General features: G+C 45.3%; 1 protein-coding gene across 4 annotated transcripts in view; it reads left to right on the top strand.

Moving 5' to 3' along the window:
- Positions 1–25,810, top strand: part of unc5db (unc-5 netrin receptor Db) — a 115,298-nt gene that overhangs the window by 41,049 nt on the left and 48,439 nt on the right. For 3 of the 4 annotated variants that reach the window (XM_081713311.1, XM_035526293.2, XM_081713295.1), the window contains one exon: positions 13,710–13,922. In XM_081713311.1, coding sequence (XP_081569437.1) covers positions 13,710–13,922 — 213 coding nt within the window. Of the gene's footprint in view, positions 1–13,709; positions 13,923–15,413; positions 15,660–25,810 lie in introns of those variants that run through there. The other variant, XM_035526296.2, reaches the window with a different exon arrangement.

Raw genomic sequence — 25,810 nt, 5'->3', positions numbered from 1 at the left:
TGATGGGAAGTGCCAGTGAGTCTTGGGGCGGTGCATGTGGTTTGTTTCATTTGTGCTGTGTAATTAAGTCGCTCGGCTCCTAAATCGGCTGTAAATTGACTTTGCTGATCGATAATGTCTCGCTAGCATGGTCCCGCTTAGCCAGCTGACCCTAGGAGAAGGTGGTGTGTGTATGTGTGCGGCTTGATTTAACTGGGCATGTGGTAATAAGCTGGTGTGTTGTCATAACTTGCTGTAAAACCTTGACCTGGGGACGCCACAGTGCTGATGCAGCAGTGCCGCTGTTGGAGCAAATGGCAGCATTCACATGGTGGACACTTCACGTCTCTCTCTCCTTCTCTCCCTCTCTCTCTCCCTCCCTCTCTCTCTTCTTCTCTTTCTCCCTCTCTCACCCCAGCTTCTTTCTCATTCACAGCCCAGCCCTCCCACCCCTCTTTCTTTCTCCCTCTCTCTCTCTCTCTCTCTCTCTCTCTCTCTCTCTCTCTCTCTCTTTCTCTCTCTCTGTTTATCCCTGAGCTGTGCTGACTCCAGGCTTCTGAACCAACAGATAAGCGTCTTTGGAAGCTCTGAGAGAATGAATGTTTTTCCCAAATCCCACCTGTGTCAGCTTTTCTCTTCCAATATTCATCCTCTCTCTCCCTCTCTCTCCCTCTCTCCCTATTGAGGCAGCATGAAGCAGTGTGAGGCAGCACAAGGCAGTGTGAGCTACTGTGAGGTAGAGTGAGACACTGTGAGGCAGTGAGAGCTACCGTGAGGCAGCGTGAGCTACCATGAGGCAGTGTGAGGCAGCGTGAGGCTGTGTGAACTACTGTGAGGCAGTGTGTGGCAGCATGAGGCAGCCTGAGAACCTGAGAGAATGGTCAGCAAGTGTGCACCACCTGTCCCTCACCTTCACCAGCGACCCATGATCAGCACAGGTCACTCCACCGTTAAGTGCCTGTCACCAGTGGCCATCCCATATCAGCTGGATGAAACATCCCGGAGTTCGAAGCACCAGCTTCAGACTCCCAGCCACGGCTGTAAAACCTCCCTCTCACTAATGATCCACCTGGCCGGCACACTGGCATTTTATGATCCCTATAGCTCAGACAGTCGTTGCATATGTGGCACTTATATTACATAAGGGCAAACAACCCAGCCAGAATTACTGGGTGTGCTCTTTGGCAAGCTCAATGACCTGATTTTAAATGTGTGCCCAGATTGAGTCCCCAAATCCCTGAGCTTGCATTTCCATTGCCGAGTGTCGAAAGCACACACAAATGATCACCAATCCTCGATGACGGCAGCTGCTTTTCCCAAAAACACATCATGTACTATTGCTGATCGTCCCTAATCAGAGCTGAGAAAACGCTGTTTGTGCCACTAGCCAGACCTGCAGAATAGCTAATGCCTGCTCTTGGCATGGTTTAAATTAGTTTTCACCTCTATTACCTATTGGCTATATGGCATATTTAAAAGTCTCCAATCCATTCGTATTCAGTAATTGATTTCCTGCACCAACATGTCCACATCGTCACTCAATCTTCCTTCTTCTTCCTTTTCTTTTTCCTTTTTTTTGGTTTAAGGTTTAATTAAATCCATGACTGATTCCTATTCTACTGCCAAGTCAGGATCAATAGCAGAGAAGTGTCCAAAGATTGAACCCGCTCGATAAATCTATCCTAACCAAGCTTCTAGCTCTCCTGGGCTCAAGCTGGGATCTACTGCACCGTGTGCGTATGTGTATGTGTGTAGTGTGTGTGAGAGAGGGTAGAGATTCTATCTCTCTGATCATTCCTGTTTCACTCCTAACCCTTCACATTCTGTATTCTGTCCTTAAGAAGGGGATGTGTGTGTGTGTGTGTGCGTGTGTGCGTGTGTGCGTGTGTGTGTGTGTGTGTGTGTGTGTGTGTGTGTGTGTGTGTGTGTGTCCTGAAGAAAGGTCAATTTTTCAAGTGCTTCTGTACAGCATTTGGGAAAAACAAATTGTACAAATATGGTCAAAAAGAAAAAAAATACAATTCTCTCTGTTTCCGTGCCAACCCACCCACACATATACACGCCAGGAGTCGCTTCGCTTTCAAAACCCGTAACGTAAATCATGTCGGCGTCAAAAAGAGCCTGAAACGTAACTTTGAAAGGAGCTTTTGGTTTGCCTCAGGCATTTTCTAAAGTAAAAAAAAAAAAGATTAAAACCAAGAAAGGTATTTGAAGGTCGTGTTGTGGGTGGAGCTGGGAGGTGGTGCACGGAGTGGGGCTCCTAGGCTGCGCGGGGAAGTAGCCACAGCCGCACCATGCGCTGCAGAATGCGGTGCCCTAATGTGCTTTAGCCTTTTATGATGGTGTGCTAAGGCCTCCTCTGCGGAGCCTGCAGTTGGCATATAGGGGCAAATATTGTCGTAGTATCTCTAATGAGAACACCAGGGACAGCTCCTCTCTGTCTCTCTGTCTCTCTCTGTCTTCTACTCTTCCTCTATCTTTGGGAGAACCAAGACCCTTTTTTTTTAACATTTTCAAAATGATGAGCTCTTCTTTGTTGGCATTTGCAAGAACATTATGTGTCCACCTATGTCACATGCATTAAAAATTCACCCCTTGTGAGTCCAAAAGTCTAGAATTTGTGCATCTAAAAGTTTTTTTTATTATTTATTTATTTATTTATTTATTTATTTTTAAGTACCAGTTTTTACCAGGATTATGTCTTTTTTTTTGTTAAAGCACTTCTAACATGAGCTGGCCCATTTATAATTTTGCAACAATAATAAACCAATTCCAAAAAATAACTGCAAAAATAACCCTTCCAAATAAAACTACATTTTAACATCATCGCCACTGTTATTAAGAATACATCACATCACTGCTAATTCTTACTAGTTCTGTAATGCACTCAGCAAGAACTGCAGTAGAAACCTCAACTAAACCATTTTACCATTAACAAAATTCACTGGAATTTACCAGTTTGCTCCATGATCAAGGCTAACTTGACTTGGTGTGCGAACCAGCTTGGTGTGGGAAGCAGGTGGGCTTGATCAAAATTCCTCGATTCTTCACACAGAGCGGTACTCTCCGGGTAAGCTGGCAATTCTCTGGGTCTGTAGTTCCACCCCGGCAAGAGTCCATCAGCGGAGTGGAGTGGGGGAGCCCCATTACCACACAGAGTTCACTGTGTTTGTTCATGCTCGAATGGACATACACTAGCAGAAGAAGGCACGTGTCCAGCCTCCTAAAGCCTCCACGCCTTCTTCTCTCTGTGTGCGTGTTTGTTTTTGTGGTGTGTGTTGGAGTGTGTGTGGGGGTCTGGGTGGATCTGGGTATGCGTGTGGGTATGTGTGTGCGTGTGTGTGTTTTCTTGCCCAAGTCTCTCGGTATGCTGCTCACACGTGAGTCAGCGTGGGGTCAGCTGTGCTGCTTTTTCTCTTCGTACCACCGCTGGCTGTGTGTGCAGCTGCCGGCCACATGCCGCACCCCAAAGCATCTGCACACTCCTCCATCGCTGACTAAAACCTGCCCGGGAATGCTCAGGTCGGGGAGTGCCACTGGTGAGATCACATTAAAGGACAGATCAGTGAAGCGTCAGGTTTTTATTGTTTTTGTTTTTTTGGCGTGTGCTTGGCTAATGCCTGGAGTTATGGTCGACCCTGCACTAGACTGAACATTCTGGGTTATTGCACTTTCCTTCCTCATAGGTTTTCGACACTGCCACTCACCGCCCACCTGCAAACTGAGACAGGGATAATACTGCAGATTATTTGTCTCATGAATATTAAGATTGTTGTGGTGACTCATGAGATACTGTGTCATCTGATGGTATTTGTGATGTTCTGATATTCTTGATCACTGGGCTAGCGGGCTTATATTGATTTGTGTATTGTTCGGTGCCTAAGCCTTCCGGAGGATGTTTGTGTGTGTGTGTGTGTGTGTGTGTGTGAAGGCTGTTCCCGTGGCTGACGATAGCTCAAATTAGCACCTCCAACAGCCCGGCTGGCACTCGACCGAGCTTATTACTGCGCACGGTTTGTCTGCCGATTTCCCTGGCTCAGACCAGCAGTGGGCGGACTGAGGCCCAGTCCCCTCGCTCTTTCACAGCGGGGGGCGTTAAAGGAGATTTATCTGCAGCCGCCTGACTCTGGGCGCACAAGCCATTTCCCCCTGGATCTCTGGCCTCCTGCTGGCAAGGCCCCTTCATCCGCCTGGTGAATAAATCAGCGGCGAGACGTGGCTTCCCTCCACAGAGATTTAATTTCCCTCCCGACCGGCTGGCCGGGGAGGACCATTTTCCTGCCTGGGGGAAATGAGGCACGACTGCGGCAGCGGAAGAGGAAGAGTGACGAAGGTGCGTGTTAAAGGCTGGCTGGAAAAAGGAGGTGAACTGGAAGAGTCAAGTTCTCCAACTGCTTAGGGAAAATCGGGTACAAGCATGGACCTTAGTCCAGTCCCTGGGTTTGGTAATCAAATACCTACTCCTCACATGCGGCCTCTTAAATAAGTGATGTAGAAGTAGTTCGGGGAAAATGACACCTCCGGTTATTCCCTCCGGCATCCGATATCAGTGTTTGCACTCCAGCCCGCCATGCCGCCCGCCGCCTCTGCGCCTGGTGCGACGCATGGAATACAAACAAGTGGATCGGAATTCTCTTCGCCTAGCCCGAGTCATTAGGTATTATTAATGAACCAGTCATGCGTGCTGGGTTGAGGAAGATGAGTACCTACACCCTCCTCTCCATCAGGCTTGTCCCTGCAGCTAAATGGATTATATATCCCCCCGCTCGCTGGCATAATGCACAAACTATAGAGACGCTCGTCTCGGGACACTTGCTCCCAGTTGATTCCAGGATGCTGCGTTGCATTGCTTAGCAGTGATTTGGTGAGTGTGTTGAGCTGGGTGCAGTGCTGTGGTCCTGCAGATTAATTGATTAGAGATTTCTGCCCTTTCACAATGTTTCTTTAAGCAGTGTTTTTATTTTTCTGCATTATTTGTTTTTTGGGGGGGGGGTTTGTCTTGAAAGAATAAATGTCTCTGAATAGTGCCTGTTACACATACACACACACACACACACACACACACACACACACAAACACACACTTATAGTGATATTCAAAGCAGTTAATCATGATGTTAGATTTTTTTTTCATGAAAAGAGGCGAAGCATGATTGATTCAGTTGGGATCTGTGAATTAATATACACCTACTGTTTATGCATGAAGCAGAAAATTGAGCTTGATTAAACCACCTATTTATTTATTTCTTTTTTTTTGCAAATTCACTTCTAAGAGCAAATAGTTTTTCTTTCGTTTGTCACTCCAAAGGGATCTGTTCAGCATGCCGCTGAAGGCTAAAGCGATTTGAAGTCCAGAGTGTTTTTCAAGTTGGAAGCATTCTATAATCTGAACCATTTTGAAATCGGAAGCCTTCCCGAAATCTGAAGCGTACCAAAAGCCAAATGTCCCGGATCAAGTCCTCACTCTTTCCCTCACCCTGCTGGCTGCCAGACACGAACCTAAACCTGGACCATGTAGTGCTGGCTGACTGTACTGCACACCTTTCCCATAAGGCACCAGGAGATGGAGAAGCATCAACATTACAGACCTGATAAACCACACGCACACAGCCAATCAGTCTGAACTGTGCTGGGCTGAACATCAGCATTCTTTGTCAGATCCCCTTTGTGACTTATTCGTATCTGTCCCAACCAAACACATATGTTTGGGTGACCGTCACACTGTGGGATGACTGGACTCACATTTGGCACTGATTGTGAAAGAGACCCTTTGTGCAGCGCTCCCACACACATCCCCTTAGTCTCACAACTCCACAATGTCCTTTATCTCTAAGGCAAATGAAATCCACTTAACAATGCAGTTCGATTTTAACCATGTTGATTTCAGGACTCCATTTAATCTTTGCTATCTTTTTTAGATATCATTTTTAGATTAGCTGCATCAGTCGTTCATGCTAAGGATGTGATTAGATTCTCTCGAGCTGCGATTAGAGAAGAAGAAGGCAGGTTGGGTGTTCAGGCGTTCCTCATTCATAGGGTAATTAATCAACACCTCCCACGATGGGCTGATTTTGATCATCCACACATGCTTGTTAATCACCTGAATTTTAATGTCAGGGATAATTTCCCCAGAAGGTGGCACTCTTCAGCTAATAGCACTTCTACTCTTGGGTCCTGGAGTGGAAGTGTATACAACAGAAGTGTGTTTCTTTCTCTCTGTGTTTCTTTCTTTCTTTCGGTTTTCGTCTTTTTCTCTCTCTACGTCTCTATCTGCCCATCCATCCCTCTTGACTTGCCTTACTTGTTTGTGGTCCCTCTGCAAATTGCTTTCCCCTCCTGCTCCCTACTCTGCATTCATCAGGAGCCTGTTGACGCTGAACTTCTTTCGCTCCACTCTGCTGAACTTCCGCCGGAGTCCAATTCTAACAACGTGGCAGAAAACATGCGAGTTCCGCTGCAGGCATTATTAGCGCTGCCCAACTCTGGCAATGCTTGCACTGTCTTGCGCGGGGACCTGATGGTTCTCGGCCCAGAAGCGCAGGGGTTTGTGCTGATGCCGCACTTCTCTTTGTCCCCGTGTCCCGGCCTGCACTGACGGCCACCTGGCTGCGGCGGCTACGGACATGCTCAGCCGTGCTGCCATCTGAGGTGAGCATCCTCGGGGGACCAGGGAGGGCCAGCCGCTTCCTCCCCATCAGTGCAGATAAATCTAAGATTCGGCCCTGCTGATACAGGCAAACGAAAGCATTGGTGAATGAAATGACACCAAGGAGATGAGTCACTTGTGCCGAGCGTGTGGAAGAGAGTGAGGGACAGAGGGAGGGGAAAACTAGAAAGGGAGAGAGAAATGGAGAGAGAGATTGACTTGAGTGAAGACTCGAGATGATTTTCAGATTTGAGTGGAGACTTTCTCCTCATGTTAAATTCCACTGATAGCCCTACCTGTTTAAACAGGCTGTCCACAGGTTCTCTGCAGCCCAATATAAAGACGACAGGGAGATTTAAGAATCTTCGGCAATAGGAAAAATTAGACCTACACAAGAGCCCTCTGTGCGGAGCTGAAGAGACACGTTGTCACACAGAGGAATTTCTGGCCTCCCAGGCTCATGTGCCAGCCATCAATAACTGACCTAGCCCACGTGAGCCGATCCGCCCCCGCTCACCCTATCCATCCGCGGCTGTGATTATTTCAGCAGTGTCCACGTGAGAGGCGGATCGCAGCGTGAGAGGGTGGGGCAGCAGACGTGTCGGACAAGAAAATGCACTTTATCAAAATGGCAAAATGGATGGGTGGATGGTTTTGTGGTGGGTCTGGATCTTATGAATTGAACGGCTTGTAAAGAAAAGCGCTCTCTTTCAAAGCCTTCTCAGGTGCGTGCGGTGTTTTTTTTGGTGCAGTAACGGTGCATTTTGACCACTACGTGTCTTGCAAGAGAAACAGTATTCGAGCCTACAATTTCCCAGCAAACCTGTCTGGAGAGATGTCTTCCCTCCCACGCACATGACTGAAGCATTGGTCTCATGTTGTCTGATATAATAAAGTGCACGTACCCACAGTTTTCTGAATGAACACCTTCTAATCCAGTGAGGGGACGTGAACATCACCTAAGTGGTAAACAGTCTGAAAGGAGAGACTAAATCCATCAAAACCCATTCTAATAGTTTTAATGCCTTAGCAGTTCCCTGCGTAAATAACTGTCACTGTGCAACACAGAGGCTCAGAAAGAGGAATGTAACTCTCATAGGTTCCAAGATAACAATTGTTATTTGTGACCCAAGAAGAGCTGACTAAAAGCAGCCAAATGGGCACTCTAATCTGGGTGGATCTGAGAGTGGGGGAAAATGCGTCAGGCTGCCCACAGACCAGGTAGATGGAGAACAGCTCAGAAAATGCTCAAAAATGGAGAGATCTCACTAAGACGTGAGGATATATATCACACAAGACAAGGCAGCGAGCAAGACTGGGTGACGATGGGGGCAGTGCCCGGAGTGGTGCCAGGGGCAGTTCTAGGGGTGGTGCTGCGGGGAATCTGAGTGCCGAACAGTTCTCCCCAATTAGATGAAATAAATGCAACCAAAATATCAGTTCATAGTAGATGTACGTTTCTACTCTTCTTACTCGGCTGTGATTTTTTTTTCCAGCTATTGTCTGCTTTCTCTGAGCCAGGGTTTGTAAAGGACTATGCTTAAATTCAGATGCCAGCTGAAGTAGTGTCCCATGAGTGTTTTACAGCATTGGAACATCATGTGTGCTGTCAAAGGTGTTTACTCCCAGTATTCCCTGTTCACCTGTTGTATCTCTTGGACAGAATTGCCCCTCTTGGGACAAAATATTTTAATATCCATATGCCTGAGTCCATATGGCTAGGCAGACGTTTATTTGCTTAAAGTCTTGCATTTCAGCCTTCCCAATAGGTTGCACTTTGTTAACGGAGCGGGAACACTCATAGTGTATCTATGTTTGTGTGTGTGTGTGTTGGGGGTGTGAATGCTTGCATGTGTTTGTCTATTCTTTTCAACCATCTCAATTAGTCTATGTTGCAAAGAGAAAGACAGGTTGTTCACAAGAGGAGCCCCCCCCCTCCCTCTCTTTCTCTCCCTTTATTTCTCTGTTTCTCCTTCTCTCTCTGTGCAGTGGGGAATATAGTGTCTCCTCCTGACCCTTCAGCCTCCAAAAATGAGGAGTCAACTTGCTGAAATCCAGCATCCTCAACCAAATCCACAGCTGAAGTAGCCACACATATGGCTGCAAGTAGTAGTCAGAATCAAACGTTCCTAAAAAGACAAAATATAAAGTCAGAAATACAGTACATGCACCAGCCTTAACAGGGCCTGGGTGACTTGACCTCAAAAAACGTGATACACCTCAATGACAGACCCCGCCGCTCACGCTAAGGTACAATGTGTTTATAATCACATTACACATGCACTCATTCCGTTGGATTCGTGTTATTTATGCATTATTAATCTTGCTACTTTCCATCTGTACTCACTTCAGTCCACACAGCCTTGCTAGCCCCTCCCCCCACCCCGTGACACCCTAGCAAAGCTGCATGCCATCAATGAGATGGCCGTGTTAAGGGACCGTATAAAAATTAACCGCCGTAATGAGAAAATAAGTGACATGTCGGTGGCCCGCTTATCGGACTCATTAGAGGCCGTCTTTACGAGCATCGATCACGGAGCGAGGTGTCGGGCGGTCCCCACCCCTGTTTTATGGAGCGTGGATTGTCACCTTGTTCCAATTATCCTTTACCTCTGACAAGCGGAGAAGCACACGGGCATTGTCGAAATGGTGAGGCCTCATAATTACAGCACCATGGCAAGGAGGGGTGGGAGCGTGAACCCATGGCCAATCACAGGTCTTGCCAAGCGCACTACACTCATCACCAGCCTTTTCTTTTATACCTTGTTACAGCTCTATACCAAATTAGCACATAGTAATGAAGATGTCCCTAATTAGGCCCCGTTCAGCAGTGATTGATTTTTGACATAGCAGCTGCCTTGCTACAGTCTGACAGATTTAATGGGCTGAAAGTTTTCAACATGCACAAAAAGCAGTGGGTAAAATGAAGCATGCCTGGGTCTTGGTCTGCATGGCCTTCTGTAGGCTGATTCTGCTATGTCTGCTATGTGTGTTTTGCAGTGCTAAAAAATGGATGGAATTTGATTTGAGTGGATCAATGCAGGTTTTGCATTTAGATGACAGGTTAGAGGTCAGCGGGAATGGGCCCGGATAAAAGACAGTTCACCTTTCACCACAAGGCAGGAACGTGTGGGTTCTGATTTCCCACCACCACTGTCATGTACCTTCATAAAGGTGACCGGACTTCAACACACAGAGGCTTTGGTGAAAAGCAAAAACAGAGGAGAATGACTGGTTCAAGCATGGGCCTAATACATGTCCTGGAAGATGCTGGATCAAAAGAGGCAAGGCTTGCGATAGAGCTGCTTCGGTGACTCCTCGGGCCAGTGGTGAGCGGAGTCTGTTTGATGTTTCATTCATGATGAGTGGGCGTCGAGGTGAAGGAAGACCCTCATGGCCTTTTCAGTGTCAGCAGCCTCGAAGAATCCTAAGTCGTTTTCAGGTTGTTCTTTCGCTACCCTGTTGAGTGTCCGCACGATTGATTGTTTGAAGAGGCGATGGAATGCGTACACAGTTTCGAAACTCTTGTCCTTTGTGACGGAGCGTGGCCACAAGTCAGGATTTCAATTGTCAGAGGATGCTGCTCTCTGGTAGGACAGCACAGTGGGGAGAGAAAACTCAACATGCAAATGGTTCATCCCAGCCCTCCCCACTGCCCCACGATCAGATGCACATAGCAGCATAAACAAGGGAAATGTAGTTGCCAGACAAGCGGCCATCCCCCAGGTGGCTCAACAAACACGAAAAGCCCGTGGATGACGAACCTGTGCAGAATGAGGTGAGCAGAGGAGAGCCGCTTCTTCCTGTTGTGACGAAGAAAATGAATCCTGTCCTCAGGCAGCGGCCCCCGTCTCTCGCAGCTCGCCGTGGAAAGGTGGGAGAAGATCATGCAATCTCACTCTGCTGGCAGAGCAATTTTCAAATTGTCGCTCACCGGAGGGGAGTGAAGGGGGGGGGGAGGTGCTGCCGTGCTGCCTAGCACCTCCTCCTCCACACTCGCTACGGTGACCAGTGCCAGAACCGTGCATGGCCGGTCCGAGGGAAACGGCAGCTGTGATCGCAGTGCTAAAACTGCGGTTGCAAAAGAGATGTTTTTTGTTGTTTTACTCTGAATGATTTGCCTCGAGTAAAGTAACTTTCAAAAAGTACTCCAAGGGCCCAGGAGCTTCGAGCACTGGCACAAGCCACCACGCCAACCATCTGCTGTGGAGTGGCATCTGCCACTTACCAGCCTATAAAAACCCGTCCTATAAGTATAATCATGCTTTTTTAAGCTAAATCAGGTATATATTGACTTGGTGTCGTCCTTTTCAATCTATAATTAGGTAGGCCTTCAGTGGATGAAATCAGCTTGGATGAATAATAAAGATTTTCTAATGTGTTTCGTGGCAGCAAATCAAAGAGGGGTTGTCACCCTGCCCTCTCAGGATATCCACTACACGGAGTGTTTGACTAATCCGGTCTCAAGAAGAAGTAAAGGATGAAAAAAGCCATTACTAAGACAATACAAATGGCCCTATAAAGAAGCTCTGCCAGTAAAACCCCATACGAACACGCTTCAACCGAGACTATTGTATGTGATTTGACAACTCGAGAGACAGCGCGAGATCTTTGCGTCGTAAGTGCGTATCTGGTTAACAATAGCATGAGCAGGGCCACATCCCCCCAGGAGGGGGGATAATAATTAAACCAAAACCGGTCGATGTGTGTGGTATTACGTTGGTAGCTTCGTGTAATTCCAACTCTGTTCAGACCTGGAAACCTACCTGGAACTGGCTTGATGTAATACGCAGGCAGCTCAGATCGAGTCTGCTTGTTTGACTGTTGTTTTGCCCAGACCTCTATACACTCTCCAGAAAGAATCCCACTTGGTGAAGAGCCATAGAGTATTATATAATTCTAATGTCTAATTGAAGACGGCGCATCATTGTGGCTTGTAATGGAATGAACCAGTGAATATTTACCATTGCCACTTGCAGTCATTTTTTGAAACTTTTTTTTACTAATTATTAACTCAGTCCTGAAGAAGATGTGTAGTAATTCTTAACTACTAAAATAAACTTTGTGCTTTTATGGCTAGAAATTCCAGACCCAACCCAACGTTATTCGTTTTAGATCTCCTGTCTAGGCCACCTCATCACCTCACACTCTGGGGGATGATCCCAGCATCCCTGCAGGATTCCCAGACTGGTTTGCTGTTCCCCAATGCACTGTGACCTTAGCAGATACCCAGGATCCAGCACCCTTTGCCTGAAGCCATGGTGGACTTCAGAGTCCCCTCACATTTCACAGTTCACTTGTAAGCGGAAGCTTTGCCTGTTTTGGCCTGTGAAGAAGGCTCCCCCTAAAATTCAGATTTCAGCATTTAGTGCCCAAATACATCTGCTCTCTGGGGTCTGAGAGTGCCTCCAGTTGTGCTAGTGCTAGCTAGTGAGAAATCCATAACAGAGCTTTGAGTAGTGACCACCCAGGCATTCTCACAACATCAGCATGGTGATAGCAACAAGGAATAATCTGGGAACTCCCCCCATCACCTCAGAAGATCCCCTTATTAAAATGTCATTCTTGGGCAGTCTGTGCCACCTGCATGTGTCTCAGCAGACAACCCCCAGAGCCTAGCTGAGCTGGCATGAAGCGGAAACTGGTGGCGAGAGAGGCCCACAGGCCTGGCTTGTGCCAAGCTGTCAGTGTTCATTAGGGCTGCTCAGGGTGGAGGACTTGAAACAACCAATCGGAGGTCAGAATAGCAGGCTGGCTGTGTGGCCACCAGCCAGCAGGAGGTTAGAACATACAGCACTGAACTGATAGTGAGTCTCTTCTTTCATTTTATTCCCCAGAGCTTTGGGGTTTTATTGGAGGGAAAAGTAGAGAGTAAGGAAGGCAAAACATATGTGTTCAACACAAATGGATGGTTTCTTTAACGTAAAAACTAAAGGAAAGGCAGAATTTATGACTAACAAATTGAAATAGCAGCAAAATGTGCTTCGATTACCAGGCTTTCAACTAATTAAGTTAAAAACAGACACTTATTTGAAGCCACATGAGTCTTCTACTTTAAATGAGTAAGAGTTATTTTAACACTCTTTTCCAATCTCTGTGTGTTTGTGTCTGTTTGTGCACACAAACATGACATGGTCATTCACTTGTTTATCCATTTAAAACATAGGAGACTGTGTATAGCACGAGTCTATTCAATTCTACTGGGCAGAATTGGATTTGATGGTGGTATAATGACTTTCAGGGTTTTTTCCCCCCGTTGCTGACAAGCTTAGCTCTATCAGCCACTCAGCAGCCAGTATTGATGGGCTGGAGGTTTTATTCCAGTGTGAATCCCCAAGATGGCATGAACACAACCTTCTTGTTCCATGTTGTTCTACCCTCTGGAGTAAAGGGAAGATTGGAACAGCAAAGACAAAGAGACTGCATGTGAATGACTGCCATGTTTTGCCAAAATCTCATCAACTGTCTTCAGAATGAAGACTCTCTCTCTCTCTCTCTCTCTCTCTCTCTCTCTCTCTCTCTCTCCCCTCCCTCCCCTACTCTATTGCTTTCTCTTACTTTGCAATTATTTACTCCTAATCAAAAGAAAGTATCCTGCTGGAGGTTATATACAGCTGAGTAACTGAGTTCCAGAAGAAAAGCTGTCCACCGTGATGACACGGGTCTGGACTCATCAGTCCAACCCAGTGCTTTCTTTGGCATCTGCTTCTCCGCTTCATTATCTTTCCAACGGTCAAAAGGAATGGCTCCAGTTTCTCTGGCATTGTTCTCCATTTCACACGCTGTTAAAACAGCAAAAGCCACACAGTCAGAAGGGAAATCAACAGTTTTACAGAAGTTAAAAATAAATAAATAAATAAATAAATAAATACAGAGCTTGGTAAAAACAAAAAAAAACAAAACAAAGATGAAGAGTTGTCTGCTGTTAATTGTGCATTGATGAGATCTATGTTTGGGTGTACATGGCGTTTGGATTTGATGTGTAGTGCATGTGTGATTGCATGGTTTCTTTGGAGAGCGGTTGTGTTTATTTTGTGCTGATGTTGCTTGTAGATACTGATTTTGCTACATGGTTTTTTTTACAGGCACTACAGGGGATGCTTCTTCTGATTCACTCTCAATGGGCGGGACCCTACCTCACTTCCTGCAGGAGCCGGAGGATGCTTATATTGTCAAGAGCAACCCAATCAAACTACGATGTCGTGCTGCACCTGCCCTCCAGATATTCTTCAAGTGCAATGGGGATTGGGTCCACCAGAACCAGCACATGTCCCAGGAGTACCCAGACCAGGACACTGGTATGTAACTACTCAGGGGTATCCAGACCAGGACACTGGTACGTAACTGCTCTGGAGTATCCAGACCAGGACACTGCTAGCTAACTGCTCTTGAGTACCCAGACCAGGATACTGGTATGTAACTGCCCTTGAGTACCCAGACCAGGACAGTGGTATGTAACTGCTCTGGAGTATCCAGACCAGGACACTGGTATTTAACTGCTCTGCTTGCATTCTAAGGCTCCATGTTCAATGTAGGCTACTACCTTGTCAGGCCCAGTGCTGAGAAAAATGAAAAAGTCCCTCTCTGGGACCTGTGCTGGAGTTGTTGTGCTGAAAGGCAAATGTGGTCACTGCAGTTTCACTTCAGTTGGCAGAAGCCTCGGCAAAATGAACACACCAGAGTTCTGATGAGAACAAGGTTTCCTGCAGGGATTTCCAGACAAAAACACTGGCTAATCCAAGGGGCTCGGCAAAACGCACTGTGATTAGTCCACACAGAGCCAAGGAGGGGAAGGATGCCTTGTATTCATCAGGTCTCCTTGACAGAAATGAGGCTCTTAATTTCCTTCGGAAGTTCATTACTGTTCCATTGTCTTGCTGAGAAATCATTGTGGGACTGATAACAGACGTCAAAAGAGAAATCTCTGAGTATTCTCCAGTCTGAATATTTTAGACGGTGGTGTGGTAGCAAAGCAGTATCTGCTTACCTCATGTAATCTGAAGATCTTTTGCTTGTCATTTAAAATGTGAGATTAAAGTGACCATGCAAAATCATTCCCGATATAGAGTTACCCCACACATGATAAACATAAGTCCCTTAGCTGCTCAGAAAGGAGAGCAATACAGAGTGAATGCTTGATCTTTTCAAGTCACACTGCCTGCAAGGCATAGAGGAAGGTTTCGCATTAATGTAATGTGATTTTGTAAATAATGAAAACCTTTTTTCTTCCTAGAGTAGTAGAAAATGTATCGACAGATGCCAACTCATAAGCACCTCTGCTTGAGTTACCACCTCCCTGCCCCATTTTGGGCCTAATGGGTATTTTTTTCTCAGCTACATTTTTTCCTCATTAGTGAGGAACAATATGATTAAACAAGTGAGAAATGAGGCTTTATTTCAAATTAGCATAATGCTAAACCAAGCATTAGACTGTCGAAAATTATGCTTCTCCTAAAACCACTATACTCACTGTAAATATTACAGATTTTAATACTGGGTTTTATTTTCTGGCTTTGTTCTGTCTGGCTGGAACATTGGTGGCAGTAATTTCCTCTCCTGACAATATACTCCCGTTGTTATCCAGCTTTCCTTGCCTACAGTGTTGCCTAGGCGATGGAACGGACCAGGGCCTGGAGTGCTCTTGCAATTAAAAGGCACAAAGAAGGCCGTTCACCCCAGGCTGGTGGGGCGACGTGGCTTTATATCAGTGCTAAACTCATAACCTCCGATAACGACATCCTTTACAGCGCCTCACACCGCCCGCGTGATGGACCGCAAAAACGGGCAATTGGATTAGAGCAAGGGGCTAATCGGAGTTCCAGATCTACAAAGAATTGGACTTTATTGATTAGGACACGGGGCGTTCAATGTCGCAGCAAAACGGCTGATAGGATCTCTTATTTAGCGGCTGGCTCGAAGGGCAGCAGGAGCTGATGAGGCAGCTCTCCAAATGTCCCTGGGCTTTCAGGCCAGAGTGGCTCCAGCATACAAGAGAGATGCTTGTTACCCCCGGCAACAGAGCAATGATGAGGCAGGTATGGCACACATAGCAGGCCGATTCATGCTACGTTTTGGGGGCTGGAGAAAGGGGGCATGAAACGAATGAAAAAATGCGCTTGCTCTTGCCAGTAAATGCTGTCTACAAAAAGAGATGTGTTTTTGTGTGGGTTTAATTTTGTGCTAAACTAAGGGTGGGGCTGGGGGTGCAGAGGGTCTCCCAGGGGGTAGACAGGTGGCCAATGACCAGAGTGATAGTTGGGGTGGGGACGGAGGATGTAACAGTTTTTTAATAAATATACTTGACGTTACACCACCACTGTTACAGTGTAACTATACTGTTAATTATATTGTAATATACTGAGGAACTGTATAGCAACACACTGACAATCTTTACTTACTGAGTAAGCACTGATACTCCAGTATGGAAGTGTAAAGTTACACTGTATCAGATAAAGTTACACTGTATCAGAAGTGGTGTAATGTTACATTTATTCAGTATATTCAACTTTGCTGAATTGCTAGAGCTGCTTTCTGCCTACAATTTTTCGTTTCACGTTGGCCTGAAAAACAAATCGATTTCCACTGCCCTTATGTTCAACCTAACATTACTGTGGACAAACTGTACCACAGGCACTTACCAGAATCTGCAGGCTTACATTTTCACTGCTCTCATTCATGTTTTAGCTGTGAGCTATCGGTTTTAGCTGTGATCTATCAGTTTTAATTGTGATCTATCCATTTTAACTGTTATCTGTCTGCTTTAACTGTCAGACTGTGCTGCTTCTGCCAAACAGACATGTTGGTACCAACTGTCTGATTGGTTTACACAGCTTGACAGATTTATTTTTAAATGAAGCAAACTTGCCATTACAGGCAACATGCTTATAGGAAAATCATAGTGCAACAACTGATTCTATATACACTATTCAGGATGTACAGCCAGAGATTAGCCAGGGATTAGCTACTACCCCCAGATGAAAAAAAAAAGTTTAATAAGTATCATATAATATATTCATCATTCATATGTAACAAATTATACTAATTGTTATAAGCAAATAAATGGAGTTAGAATTTCTCTATCTCTGTTTATTTCTTTTCAAAAAGAAAACAAAGTGATTACAATCTTGTATGTAATATTTATTTATATATTTAGATAAATATATTTATATATTTATTTATTTAGCAATTGATGTGCAGTGGATGGACAAAGTATTAAATAAAATCCAAAAGGAGTGATTTGTAAATTCACTACACTACAACGCATTATTTGACAATACACTGTGAAGTGTTTTTTGAAAGTATAAACTCTTTTTAAATAATGACTACAACATGCTCCAACCAAGAGTTTACCAATGTTTAACAGAACTTTTTCTTTTAATAACATATATTAAATATTTGGGAATTGAAGACACATGCTAAGTTTATAAAGTGGAATCTCCACTGATTCTTCTAATACGCAGGTCTTCAGCTGCAGTTGTACAGGGACCAAGTTGTCATATTTTTAAGTTTATAGTGCACTGCACATTCTCAATTGGAGTCAGGTCAGGACTGCAGGAAAGCAAATCTAGAACCTGCACTCTCTGCTTACGTAACAGTTTGTGAAGGGAGACAAATGCTGAGATGAGCGATGTTTACTGTGGCAAATCTATAATCACTGTCCATGTAATGATCCAGGGTCGAAAAGCCAGAAGAATCAGACAGAAACAAAATAAAAATGTATCATAAATACTAGGAACAGAAAATGAAAGCTAAACACAAAACAAGGACAAACATGGAGTTGGTCATAATGCAAAACAAGGCATACAAAAACAAATGGAGGTTTTAAAAGCATAAAGTTGCTTTCTGATGAGTTAATTTCTAAAAGCATATATAACAGTCATAATGACTTACCATGACAAACAATGCAATCAGAGAAAATGTTTTACCAGTGTTTTAATGATATGGGAATTTTAAGTCGATGCATTTACAAGTCTTGTGGGTGTGAAGGATTAATGATTTGGCATAGACTCAAACCCACTGGTGGTGCAAGTGCACCCTTTACTGATAACAGTCATATCTACAGGCTGGATAAGCTTCAGTCACACATGTGTCCATAATTGATTTTTTAAGGCAGTCAGGCCCCTCATCCCTAATTCAGGCAGAGTGTTCTGATCAGACCCAATCAGTCTCAGAGCTGATGGCTATGTATGGAGACATTAAAGGAGGGGTCTGATTACAAAGGAGAAATTGCCAACGTGGATTTGCATATGCCCTCTTGGTGGGCCAAAGCTGAACATTTTGCCATGTACTTTGATTTAACTGCATATGCCTCTTGAACTTGCATTTGCACCGACTCCAACATATGTGATATTATCGATTCACCTCCGAACAGCAAGCATAAAGACGTTCCTTAGTGAGAGAAAGATACCACCAAACCTTAAACATAATGGCCTCTTTCACTACTACAGACAGGTGATTTTGATAGTTATATATCTCTCATACCATAAATTGCTCTAAACTGATGATGCTCTATGTAATGCAACATCAGTTAAGACACACAGAGATAGATAAAGCACAGTAGAATGAGAGAGGCTCAATTTACAATCATTTCTTCAGTCAACTTACAATTATCCGCAGTCTACAGTAGTCACAAGCTCCACAGTGCATGTGTGATGTGCCATCTGTAAAGACAGAAAGACTGGCCTGTGTCTTTCTCTCACCTGTGTAATTTTGTACCACAGATGATTGTATCACTTTGGTTCTCATCACTACAGAAGCAGGCTAAATATCGCAACCAGTGAAAGTAAGAGGATATTTTAGACCCATGTCTTTTACTGTGCACTGAACAGTACGCTGCATGACTGGATTGAAGCAGCCCCAAACTGTTCAAAACTGGCAACTGTTCACAGATGCAAAATTACTGGCCTCTGAGACGCATTTTCTGCCACATGCGTTTCCATGCTTCTCCAATCCCATATGGCTCTCACACATTACTCGAACCCAATGTGGCTTTCACATGTTACTTAAACCCCACATGCTGTATTAAAAATATTTGTTTAGCTGGAGAAACTGGCAAAGGCTCACATGTTTCACCGTTGGACCTTTGTACACTACCCTGTTGATTGCCATGGGAATGCTACAATATGGTTAGAAACACTAAAACAGGCAAAGAAAATACTTCAAAAATGCAAAAGATGTGTTCATACGACTCTCATGCTTATTCATGAGCCTGTCATGCCTGTTCATATGCCTGTCTTGCCTGTTAATATGCCTCCATAGTCACGAGTTCTCGACAACTAGCATAAGCTTCATTTTTAATCCTGGCTCTGATGGAGGCGCTTCCCTGAGGACACTCGGCAGGCATCAGCACCGTATGAGGGATCATTAGCTGCAGCGCCACTCATCATAGTTTTGTTTGAGTCGAAACGAATGACAAGACGTAAAGAAAGGGCTGCCGTAAGCCCCCTGTCACCATCTGTTACTGAGAAATGACAATCCGAACCACGTGTGCAGCCCATTGACCAGTAGAGCAGTGGACTATGCCATCATGGGGTGTGTGTGTGTGTGTGTGGGGGGGGGGGGGTCATGACTGATCACTATGCATGAATCTTATCACAGCTCAGCAGGAAACAGACAAAGAGCCCCTTTTCCTTCCTATAAATTGAAAGCAAATGGCAAAATCCCAATGGGACTGAGGTGACAGAAGAGGAAGCCAGCTTTGTGAAGGCTTGATAAGCAGCTTCTTCATCCCAATCAGACCTGACCTGTGCAACTCCTCACACTCAGCCACACTCAGACCAGATTACTCGCCTTAAACCCGTTTGTCATCTCTCAGATCCAAATGATTTATGACTGTACGGATAGGTAGCTGGTGCCAGCTCAGTATTCACCCTGAGGTGAATGTGGATCGTGGATTGGATGTGCCAAAGCATCTAGGTTAATCATTTCAGCCATTTTTGTTCAGTTACTTTCTTGGTAGGTCTGAGATCAGTGTAAGCAGAGGCCCCGATTGAGGCTGTGTGAGTGTCAGCTCAGTGCTGTCTCCAGATCAGTTCTGCCTAATGCCATGTAGAGCTGCAGATCAAAGATGAACATGAAAAAACTGATCTCAGGCCAGCACTACTATATTAAGCCGGGTATGTGGAGTGGGAGGGGTTGGCCAATGTTGCAGTGGCACAGCTATGACCCCAGAACCCCCCTCCCCCCCAATGCCCCATGTCCACATACCCCATGCCCCAACCAATCCACCCATCCCCTGGCACCATGGTTATGCCACCTTTTAAATTTCTGGTACTGAACAGTGAAGTTTCACTCTCTAATCAAAACTAACACAGACTCAGAGCTGTTAGAGATGTTAGCATACAATTAAAAAAAGGACAAGTGGCAGCCTGTTTCAGTCTGGTGTTTTAAAGCTGTTGGGTTCACTTGAGGACAGTGTGAGAGAAACAGCTGTGAACAGGGTATCCTCAGAGGGACATTTACATGCAACAGAAAAGGCAATCTCACAGACCCCAGGGTGCATGTTATTGTAGGAATTACTTTGCTAAGCAGAGTACTGTGTGGGAAAACTAAAACACGCTTTATCATTTTCAACCTTGTATGTTAAGTAAGCAAAAGTATAGGGAGAAGCTGAAGTGAGTTAAAGTAGTCTAAGAGTTACTAGTTAATGCAGGTTCTGTTCATACAGCTACTACATTACGGTAGTTAAATGCACTTTAATAATAATAATACACTTCTGTCAAGGTTACTATGACAGACATTTCAGCTGTATTTTCCATTTTACCAACCATTGGGAGTGTGAGGTTGATTCTTGATGCATTTGCAATTGACTGTTGTCTGTTTTATTTTTAATTTTATCATTACCCATCCTTTGTTTGTATGTATTGTTATGTGTGTGTGTGTGTGTGTGAATGTGTGTGCATGTGAATGTGCACGTGCGTGTGTGTGTGTTTGTGCGTGTGTGTGTGCATGTGTGTGTCTTGTGACCGGGGGTCACAGGCTGGGTGATACCTCTTTGTCTCTGTATATCCTCCCGAGGACAATTTTGCCCCACTGTTCTGGACATGATGGAGTTCTTCAGATTGGATTGTACTTGCCTGAACCCCTGTGGTCAGGAACAGTCTAACCTACAATCGTTTTTCCCTTCCTGTTCTGGGAACATCATGGTAACACTGGCAATTAGAGCTCTGGCTCTCCTCCCACAGACGTGCTATTGAAAAGGCCTTCTTCCGCACTCCCCAGTGGGAGACCCTTTCACTGGGCAGCTGCCGTCGCTAAGGTGGACATCAGCATTTCGACTGGCAGTTGACATGTATCGAAGGCTCCATGCAAAGGGCTGTTATTCCCTGCCTCTCACAGCGTGGCGTGAAGCAGTTTGCAGCAGGAGACGGGAAACTGAGATAGCCGCTGTTTAAAAACACCCTTCTCCATTTTATTTACCTGAGCCAGAACTGAGAATCCAGCCATAATAAGACTGAATCGTATCCGTTCACTCACATTCCTTTCTGACTCTCTTTCTCACTGTCTGCCTCCATTCCCACATTCCAACAATATTGTTGTTGTAACCTTAAATGCAGATCCAATGATAATCTATTTATTCCCCCCACACTAGATTATTCCATATCCCTTCCATATTCCTATCTGTCGTGTTTCAGATCCATCACTCAGTTGTCCAGGCGCCCGGCAGGGACGACCCACACCAGTGCTCCATGGGTAGGGCCCTGGAGCCACCCCCACCAGGGGCCCCTCTCTGTCATGTATCAGCAATGTGATGACATGCGTTAGTTTGGCCTCCCAGAGCCCCTCCGTCTTGAAATCCACCCCTGCCAGAGCCAAGATGTGTTCAGACTGCAGAGGAAGGAGGAAAGGGAGAGAGACAGAGAAAGGGAGAGAGAAAGCAGAGAGAGAGAAAGAGATAGAGAGTCCAAGTCTATGGATGCAGCCCATCACCCTTCATTTCGTTTCACGCAGTTGCAATTTTGCGTGGATGTCCCTGTTCTCTGGTCTTGTAATAGTATTATCACGGGCAATTGCACCCTGGCTTCCTCCAACAGAACCAGGTCTGTGAGAGGACAACCACAAACCTTTAAAGAGCTGATGATAATGGTGCTTTGACATGCTGTGCTGCGCTTGCAAAGAATTAGAGTTCAGGACTTCTTATAAGCAGTGGCATCATGGGACTAGATGTTAAAAGTGATGCCTTGTAGTTTTGGTGCGCTTTTGAAGTCTATGTAAATTTTTTCATGGTGTGACAGAACTGTCGTTTGTATGGTGTATCATCAAAATAGCTGCAAATGTGCACTAATGAAAAAGTACAGCAAGTGACGCAAAAGTACCATACCCACGATGCCTTTTCCCCCGAGGGCAAGAGGAGCCAGTGGTATGGTCTGGGGAAGCCACTGTGAGTATTCCAGCTGTCTGCTTGGAGGTCCAGCACTGGTGGGGGGGGGGGGGGGTAGAGACTGAGTGAGCGAACAATGGAAAATGACATTAATCCACCATTATAGCCGTGCTTCCCTACCACACACACACAGGGAAAGAAAATGGGTTGAGTTGAGTCACCTGCTAAAGGGTACGCACATTCAGCACGGCAACAAAATCAGTACAATAAAAAAGGCAATTACAGTTCAGCAAGCCTGTGTAGAAACTGGCAACCCCCCCCAAATGACTGCAGTAATATTGGGCTTGATTGCTGTTAGTGGGGTGTATTTATGGGATAGAAAATGGGACGTGTTTCATTGCCCACTGTGTTTCATGTCATGTAAGGTTCTGCAGTTATTTATGTTGCTGAACAATTTTCCTGCATCCTGGCAGTAAATAATAAGTGGATGTGTAATGTTTTGCACCAGAAATGAACAAACCTGAAAAAAGGAGGAAGATAACAAGGCCATTTACTCATGTATTATTTACTCATTCATTAGGTATCGCCTCACTAAGATGTGGACTATCATCGGTGTTCTCATGAATATTCATGTCACCCGTTTTGTACCTCACAAGTGTTGAAATAATCTGCTTTTTTTTTTCTTTTCTTTGTTCCTTTAAAAAATATTTTTGCACTATTTTGGTACATTTACCTGAGAGACAGGCAGGAACACCAGACACATGTGAAACAGCCTACTAGGCTGCCAATTAATATTTAAATCTATTTTGTTTACAAAAGCTGACAACACAACTTTCTGTGCAGTGCTGAGACTGAAGGGCAAAGAGAGAATATGGTATAACGAAGGTCAGTATGGCGCTTGGGGATCTGATGAAAGGTGAAACAAGGTAAAAACTATGAACACATACTGCGTGTGTTGGTCATGATCCAACCCTCGCCTGAGAGGAGCCATAACACTGGTCTCAGTTCAGCACAGCAAGGAAGCGTCTGACTTTCAAATGACTTTGTGGCTATCCGTGGTGCTGAAATCAGAGTCCATTTCTGAAGAACTATTCTAGTCTGAAGTATGAGGTGTGTTTCCTTAAGCTTTGACAGCATCAAGCAGTGTTTACACTGTTCACCCTGCAATCTGACTCATCATTGTTGTTTATTACATGGAGAGTTAGCCAAGGCTGAACAGTTTTGTTTTCTGAGAAGTATGGAGGTCTCATCATCCAGCACCTTAAGACTTTTATTGCTGCAAGACCCCAAAATAACCAAGGATCTGAAATAGAGGGAAGCAATGTTGGACATGTGTATTGCTGAGTCCTGGTTTATGGCTCTTGCTGCAGTCTGTGTTTGGCCTTGCTGGGTGCCTCCTTGTACTGTGTATGTCTCAACAGCCAGAAGATACCCCTTATCCATGCTGCTTTTATATCTGTTTGGTGGTGGTCCAGCAGGCAGATGTGGGGCAAAAATGCAAGCTATGTGTGGTTGGCAGAGGAGATCTTCTGTTCATTCCGAGACAAAGCTGTTGTGCTGGGTGGAGCTTCTGTACTGGGTAGAGCTCCTGTGCTGGGTGGAACCTCTGTGCCATGCAAAGCTCTGGCTCTTTACTGAGCTGTTGTGCTGGGCACGGTTGCACTGAGTGGAGCTTTTGAACTGGGTGTGACTTTTGCACTGGGTGGAGCTGTTTCGGCCTTTGGCAAGGGCCCACACAGCCGGTGCATCGTGGAGCGTGACCTCCACTCGCGGCACCATGTGCTGACTGGGCTTGAGGCCATGCTGTGAAGCCTTACAGACCCATGCAGCTCGCTCTCGGCTTGGTGCGCTATCAGGGTGGGGAGCATATCTGCATGCCATGGCACACTAGATGCACACAGACCGCCTCCTACTAGAGCACCGTGTGGGAGCCCAGCAGCTGCTGCACTACAGATCATGGTGTAACTCAGTGAAAGGGGCTGGAAATATGCCATGCAAATATCCGCCGTCATTAAGAAGTCTGTTCCCTATTAGAGTTTGTCAATGAGTGTTTTAAAAGTGTGGCATGTGCTGCCCTGGAAGATGTTCATGTAAAAATCTTATGAATCCTGGATTAAGGGTTATACTGTACACTATTTAGTGATACATTTGTCCCATTTGGAGGCCTAATTCTGGCTCCTGTCACTTCCTTCATGAGTTCAAATGCAAAAGAAGCATGGGTCATGGTCTGATTAGCTTCGGAGCGCACTCTGATTAGTCTCCCCCTGTCCAGGGATTATGTCCACATCCCAGCGAGCATTCTGGATAATCCATGGCATGCGTTCTGCCGTCCAAACCTGTGACGCCTCGGCAGACGTGGCCACATTCACAGTAACACAACAAAGCTGGGTGACACCGAATTAGCGAAGCCCTGCGCCTCTTAAGCCAGCTCCGAGGTTTCTCAAAGTTCTTTTCTGAACTCAGCAGGGATGGTGCAGCACAATATAGCGATCATGATTGTTGTTGTGGCCTTTGTGATTCTGATTTATATTACAGCAGTGTTGCATTAGTGCCACTAAGGTCAGTACTTTCACTAAGGTCCATGTTTTCTGTTAATGAGCCCTGGAACTAATCTGTATCTCAGTCTCAAATGTTCTGTCCTCAGAGTTTTGATAAAGTATCCATGAGATCCAACAAATGTAAATCATTTTGATCAATGTGTGTCACATCGAGTGCTTGCCAATATGTTTTCAGTACAATGCGGAGTATATATATATTGAAATTGGAATATGTAATGGTCAAATTGTGATTTAATTCTTCTGTCTGTATCACAAAACCCTTGGTTATTCCTTTCCTCTGGAGATTCGTCAGGTGGCATTAAGGGCCAGAGTCTGAGCCTGGAAATCCAAGGCTTTGTGGTGATGGTTGTTGTCAAAGATTCCCCACCCCTAAACAAATGCTGTTTGTGTTGGCGACGTCCCAGTCTCATATCACCCCTGCTCTGCCTCTGGCTCAACCCCAAATCCCCCACTCCACTGCTAAATTTACCTTTCAATAAGAATGACGGCAGAGAAAAAACATCTCCTATTACCATATGGCTCTTTTTTTTTCTTTCTAGTGACATGATGTGCAGTCATTAGTCATGATTTTGTCGCCTGCTTCTTAGCACCCCCACCCCCTCCCACCCCCATCCCCACCCCCGTGTGTCTGCTGATATGTGATGAGGAATGCGTATGCCCTGCCCCTCACTCGCAATCTACCTTCGCCTGCCTCACAAGCCCCCCCCGCCCCCCCGACTGGCAACCGGCAACCGGCACGCGACCGAAGGCCATCCCATTCCACAATCAATCAACAAGTACTGCGGCCTTTCTCCCGACACCCCTTCTGCCTCCTCCAGAATCATGTGTTTTTTCTTCTTCTGAGAAAAACAGTTTGAGATGGCTCTTGATAAAGTGAGATGTTTACCTCGCACCTCTTCTCTAAGCCCCCCACCCCAAACACACACACACACACACACACACACACACACACACACACACACACTCACACCTCTCCGTTCCATCTCCCGGCAGGTTGCTTATTAAAGAAGAAATCTCATCCAGCGTTGCCGTAAACACGCGTTAGCGCCCCATTCATTTTCCTCTTCCTGTTTTCAGATCCATCCACTCTGAAAACAGAGATTATTAGCTACATTTGTCAAGATTAACTTCGCATGGTCCTGATTAGATAAAGCTTTTCCAGAGTGCACAAACAAGTGAAGGTTGTACACAGTTTAGACCTTGTAACCAGCTCTTTATTCATGCTGTCATGGCTTGTTCAACTCTATAGAAAGCAAAAAAGGTCGTTTTGAACGTCAAATCATTGTAACGAGGACGTTTATACATTATC

This window comes from Electrophorus electricus, chromosome 1 (genome assembly GCF_041902795.1).
Source record: "Electrophorus electricus isolate QZ-2024a chromosome 1, ASM4190279v1, whole genome shotgun sequence".
Taxonomy (NCBI): Eukaryota; Metazoa; Chordata; class Actinopteri; order Gymnotiformes; family Gymnotidae; genus Electrophorus; species Electrophorus electricus.
Note: the sequence above shows the minus strand (reverse complement) of the source record. Positions and strands in the feature narration are given on the sequence as shown.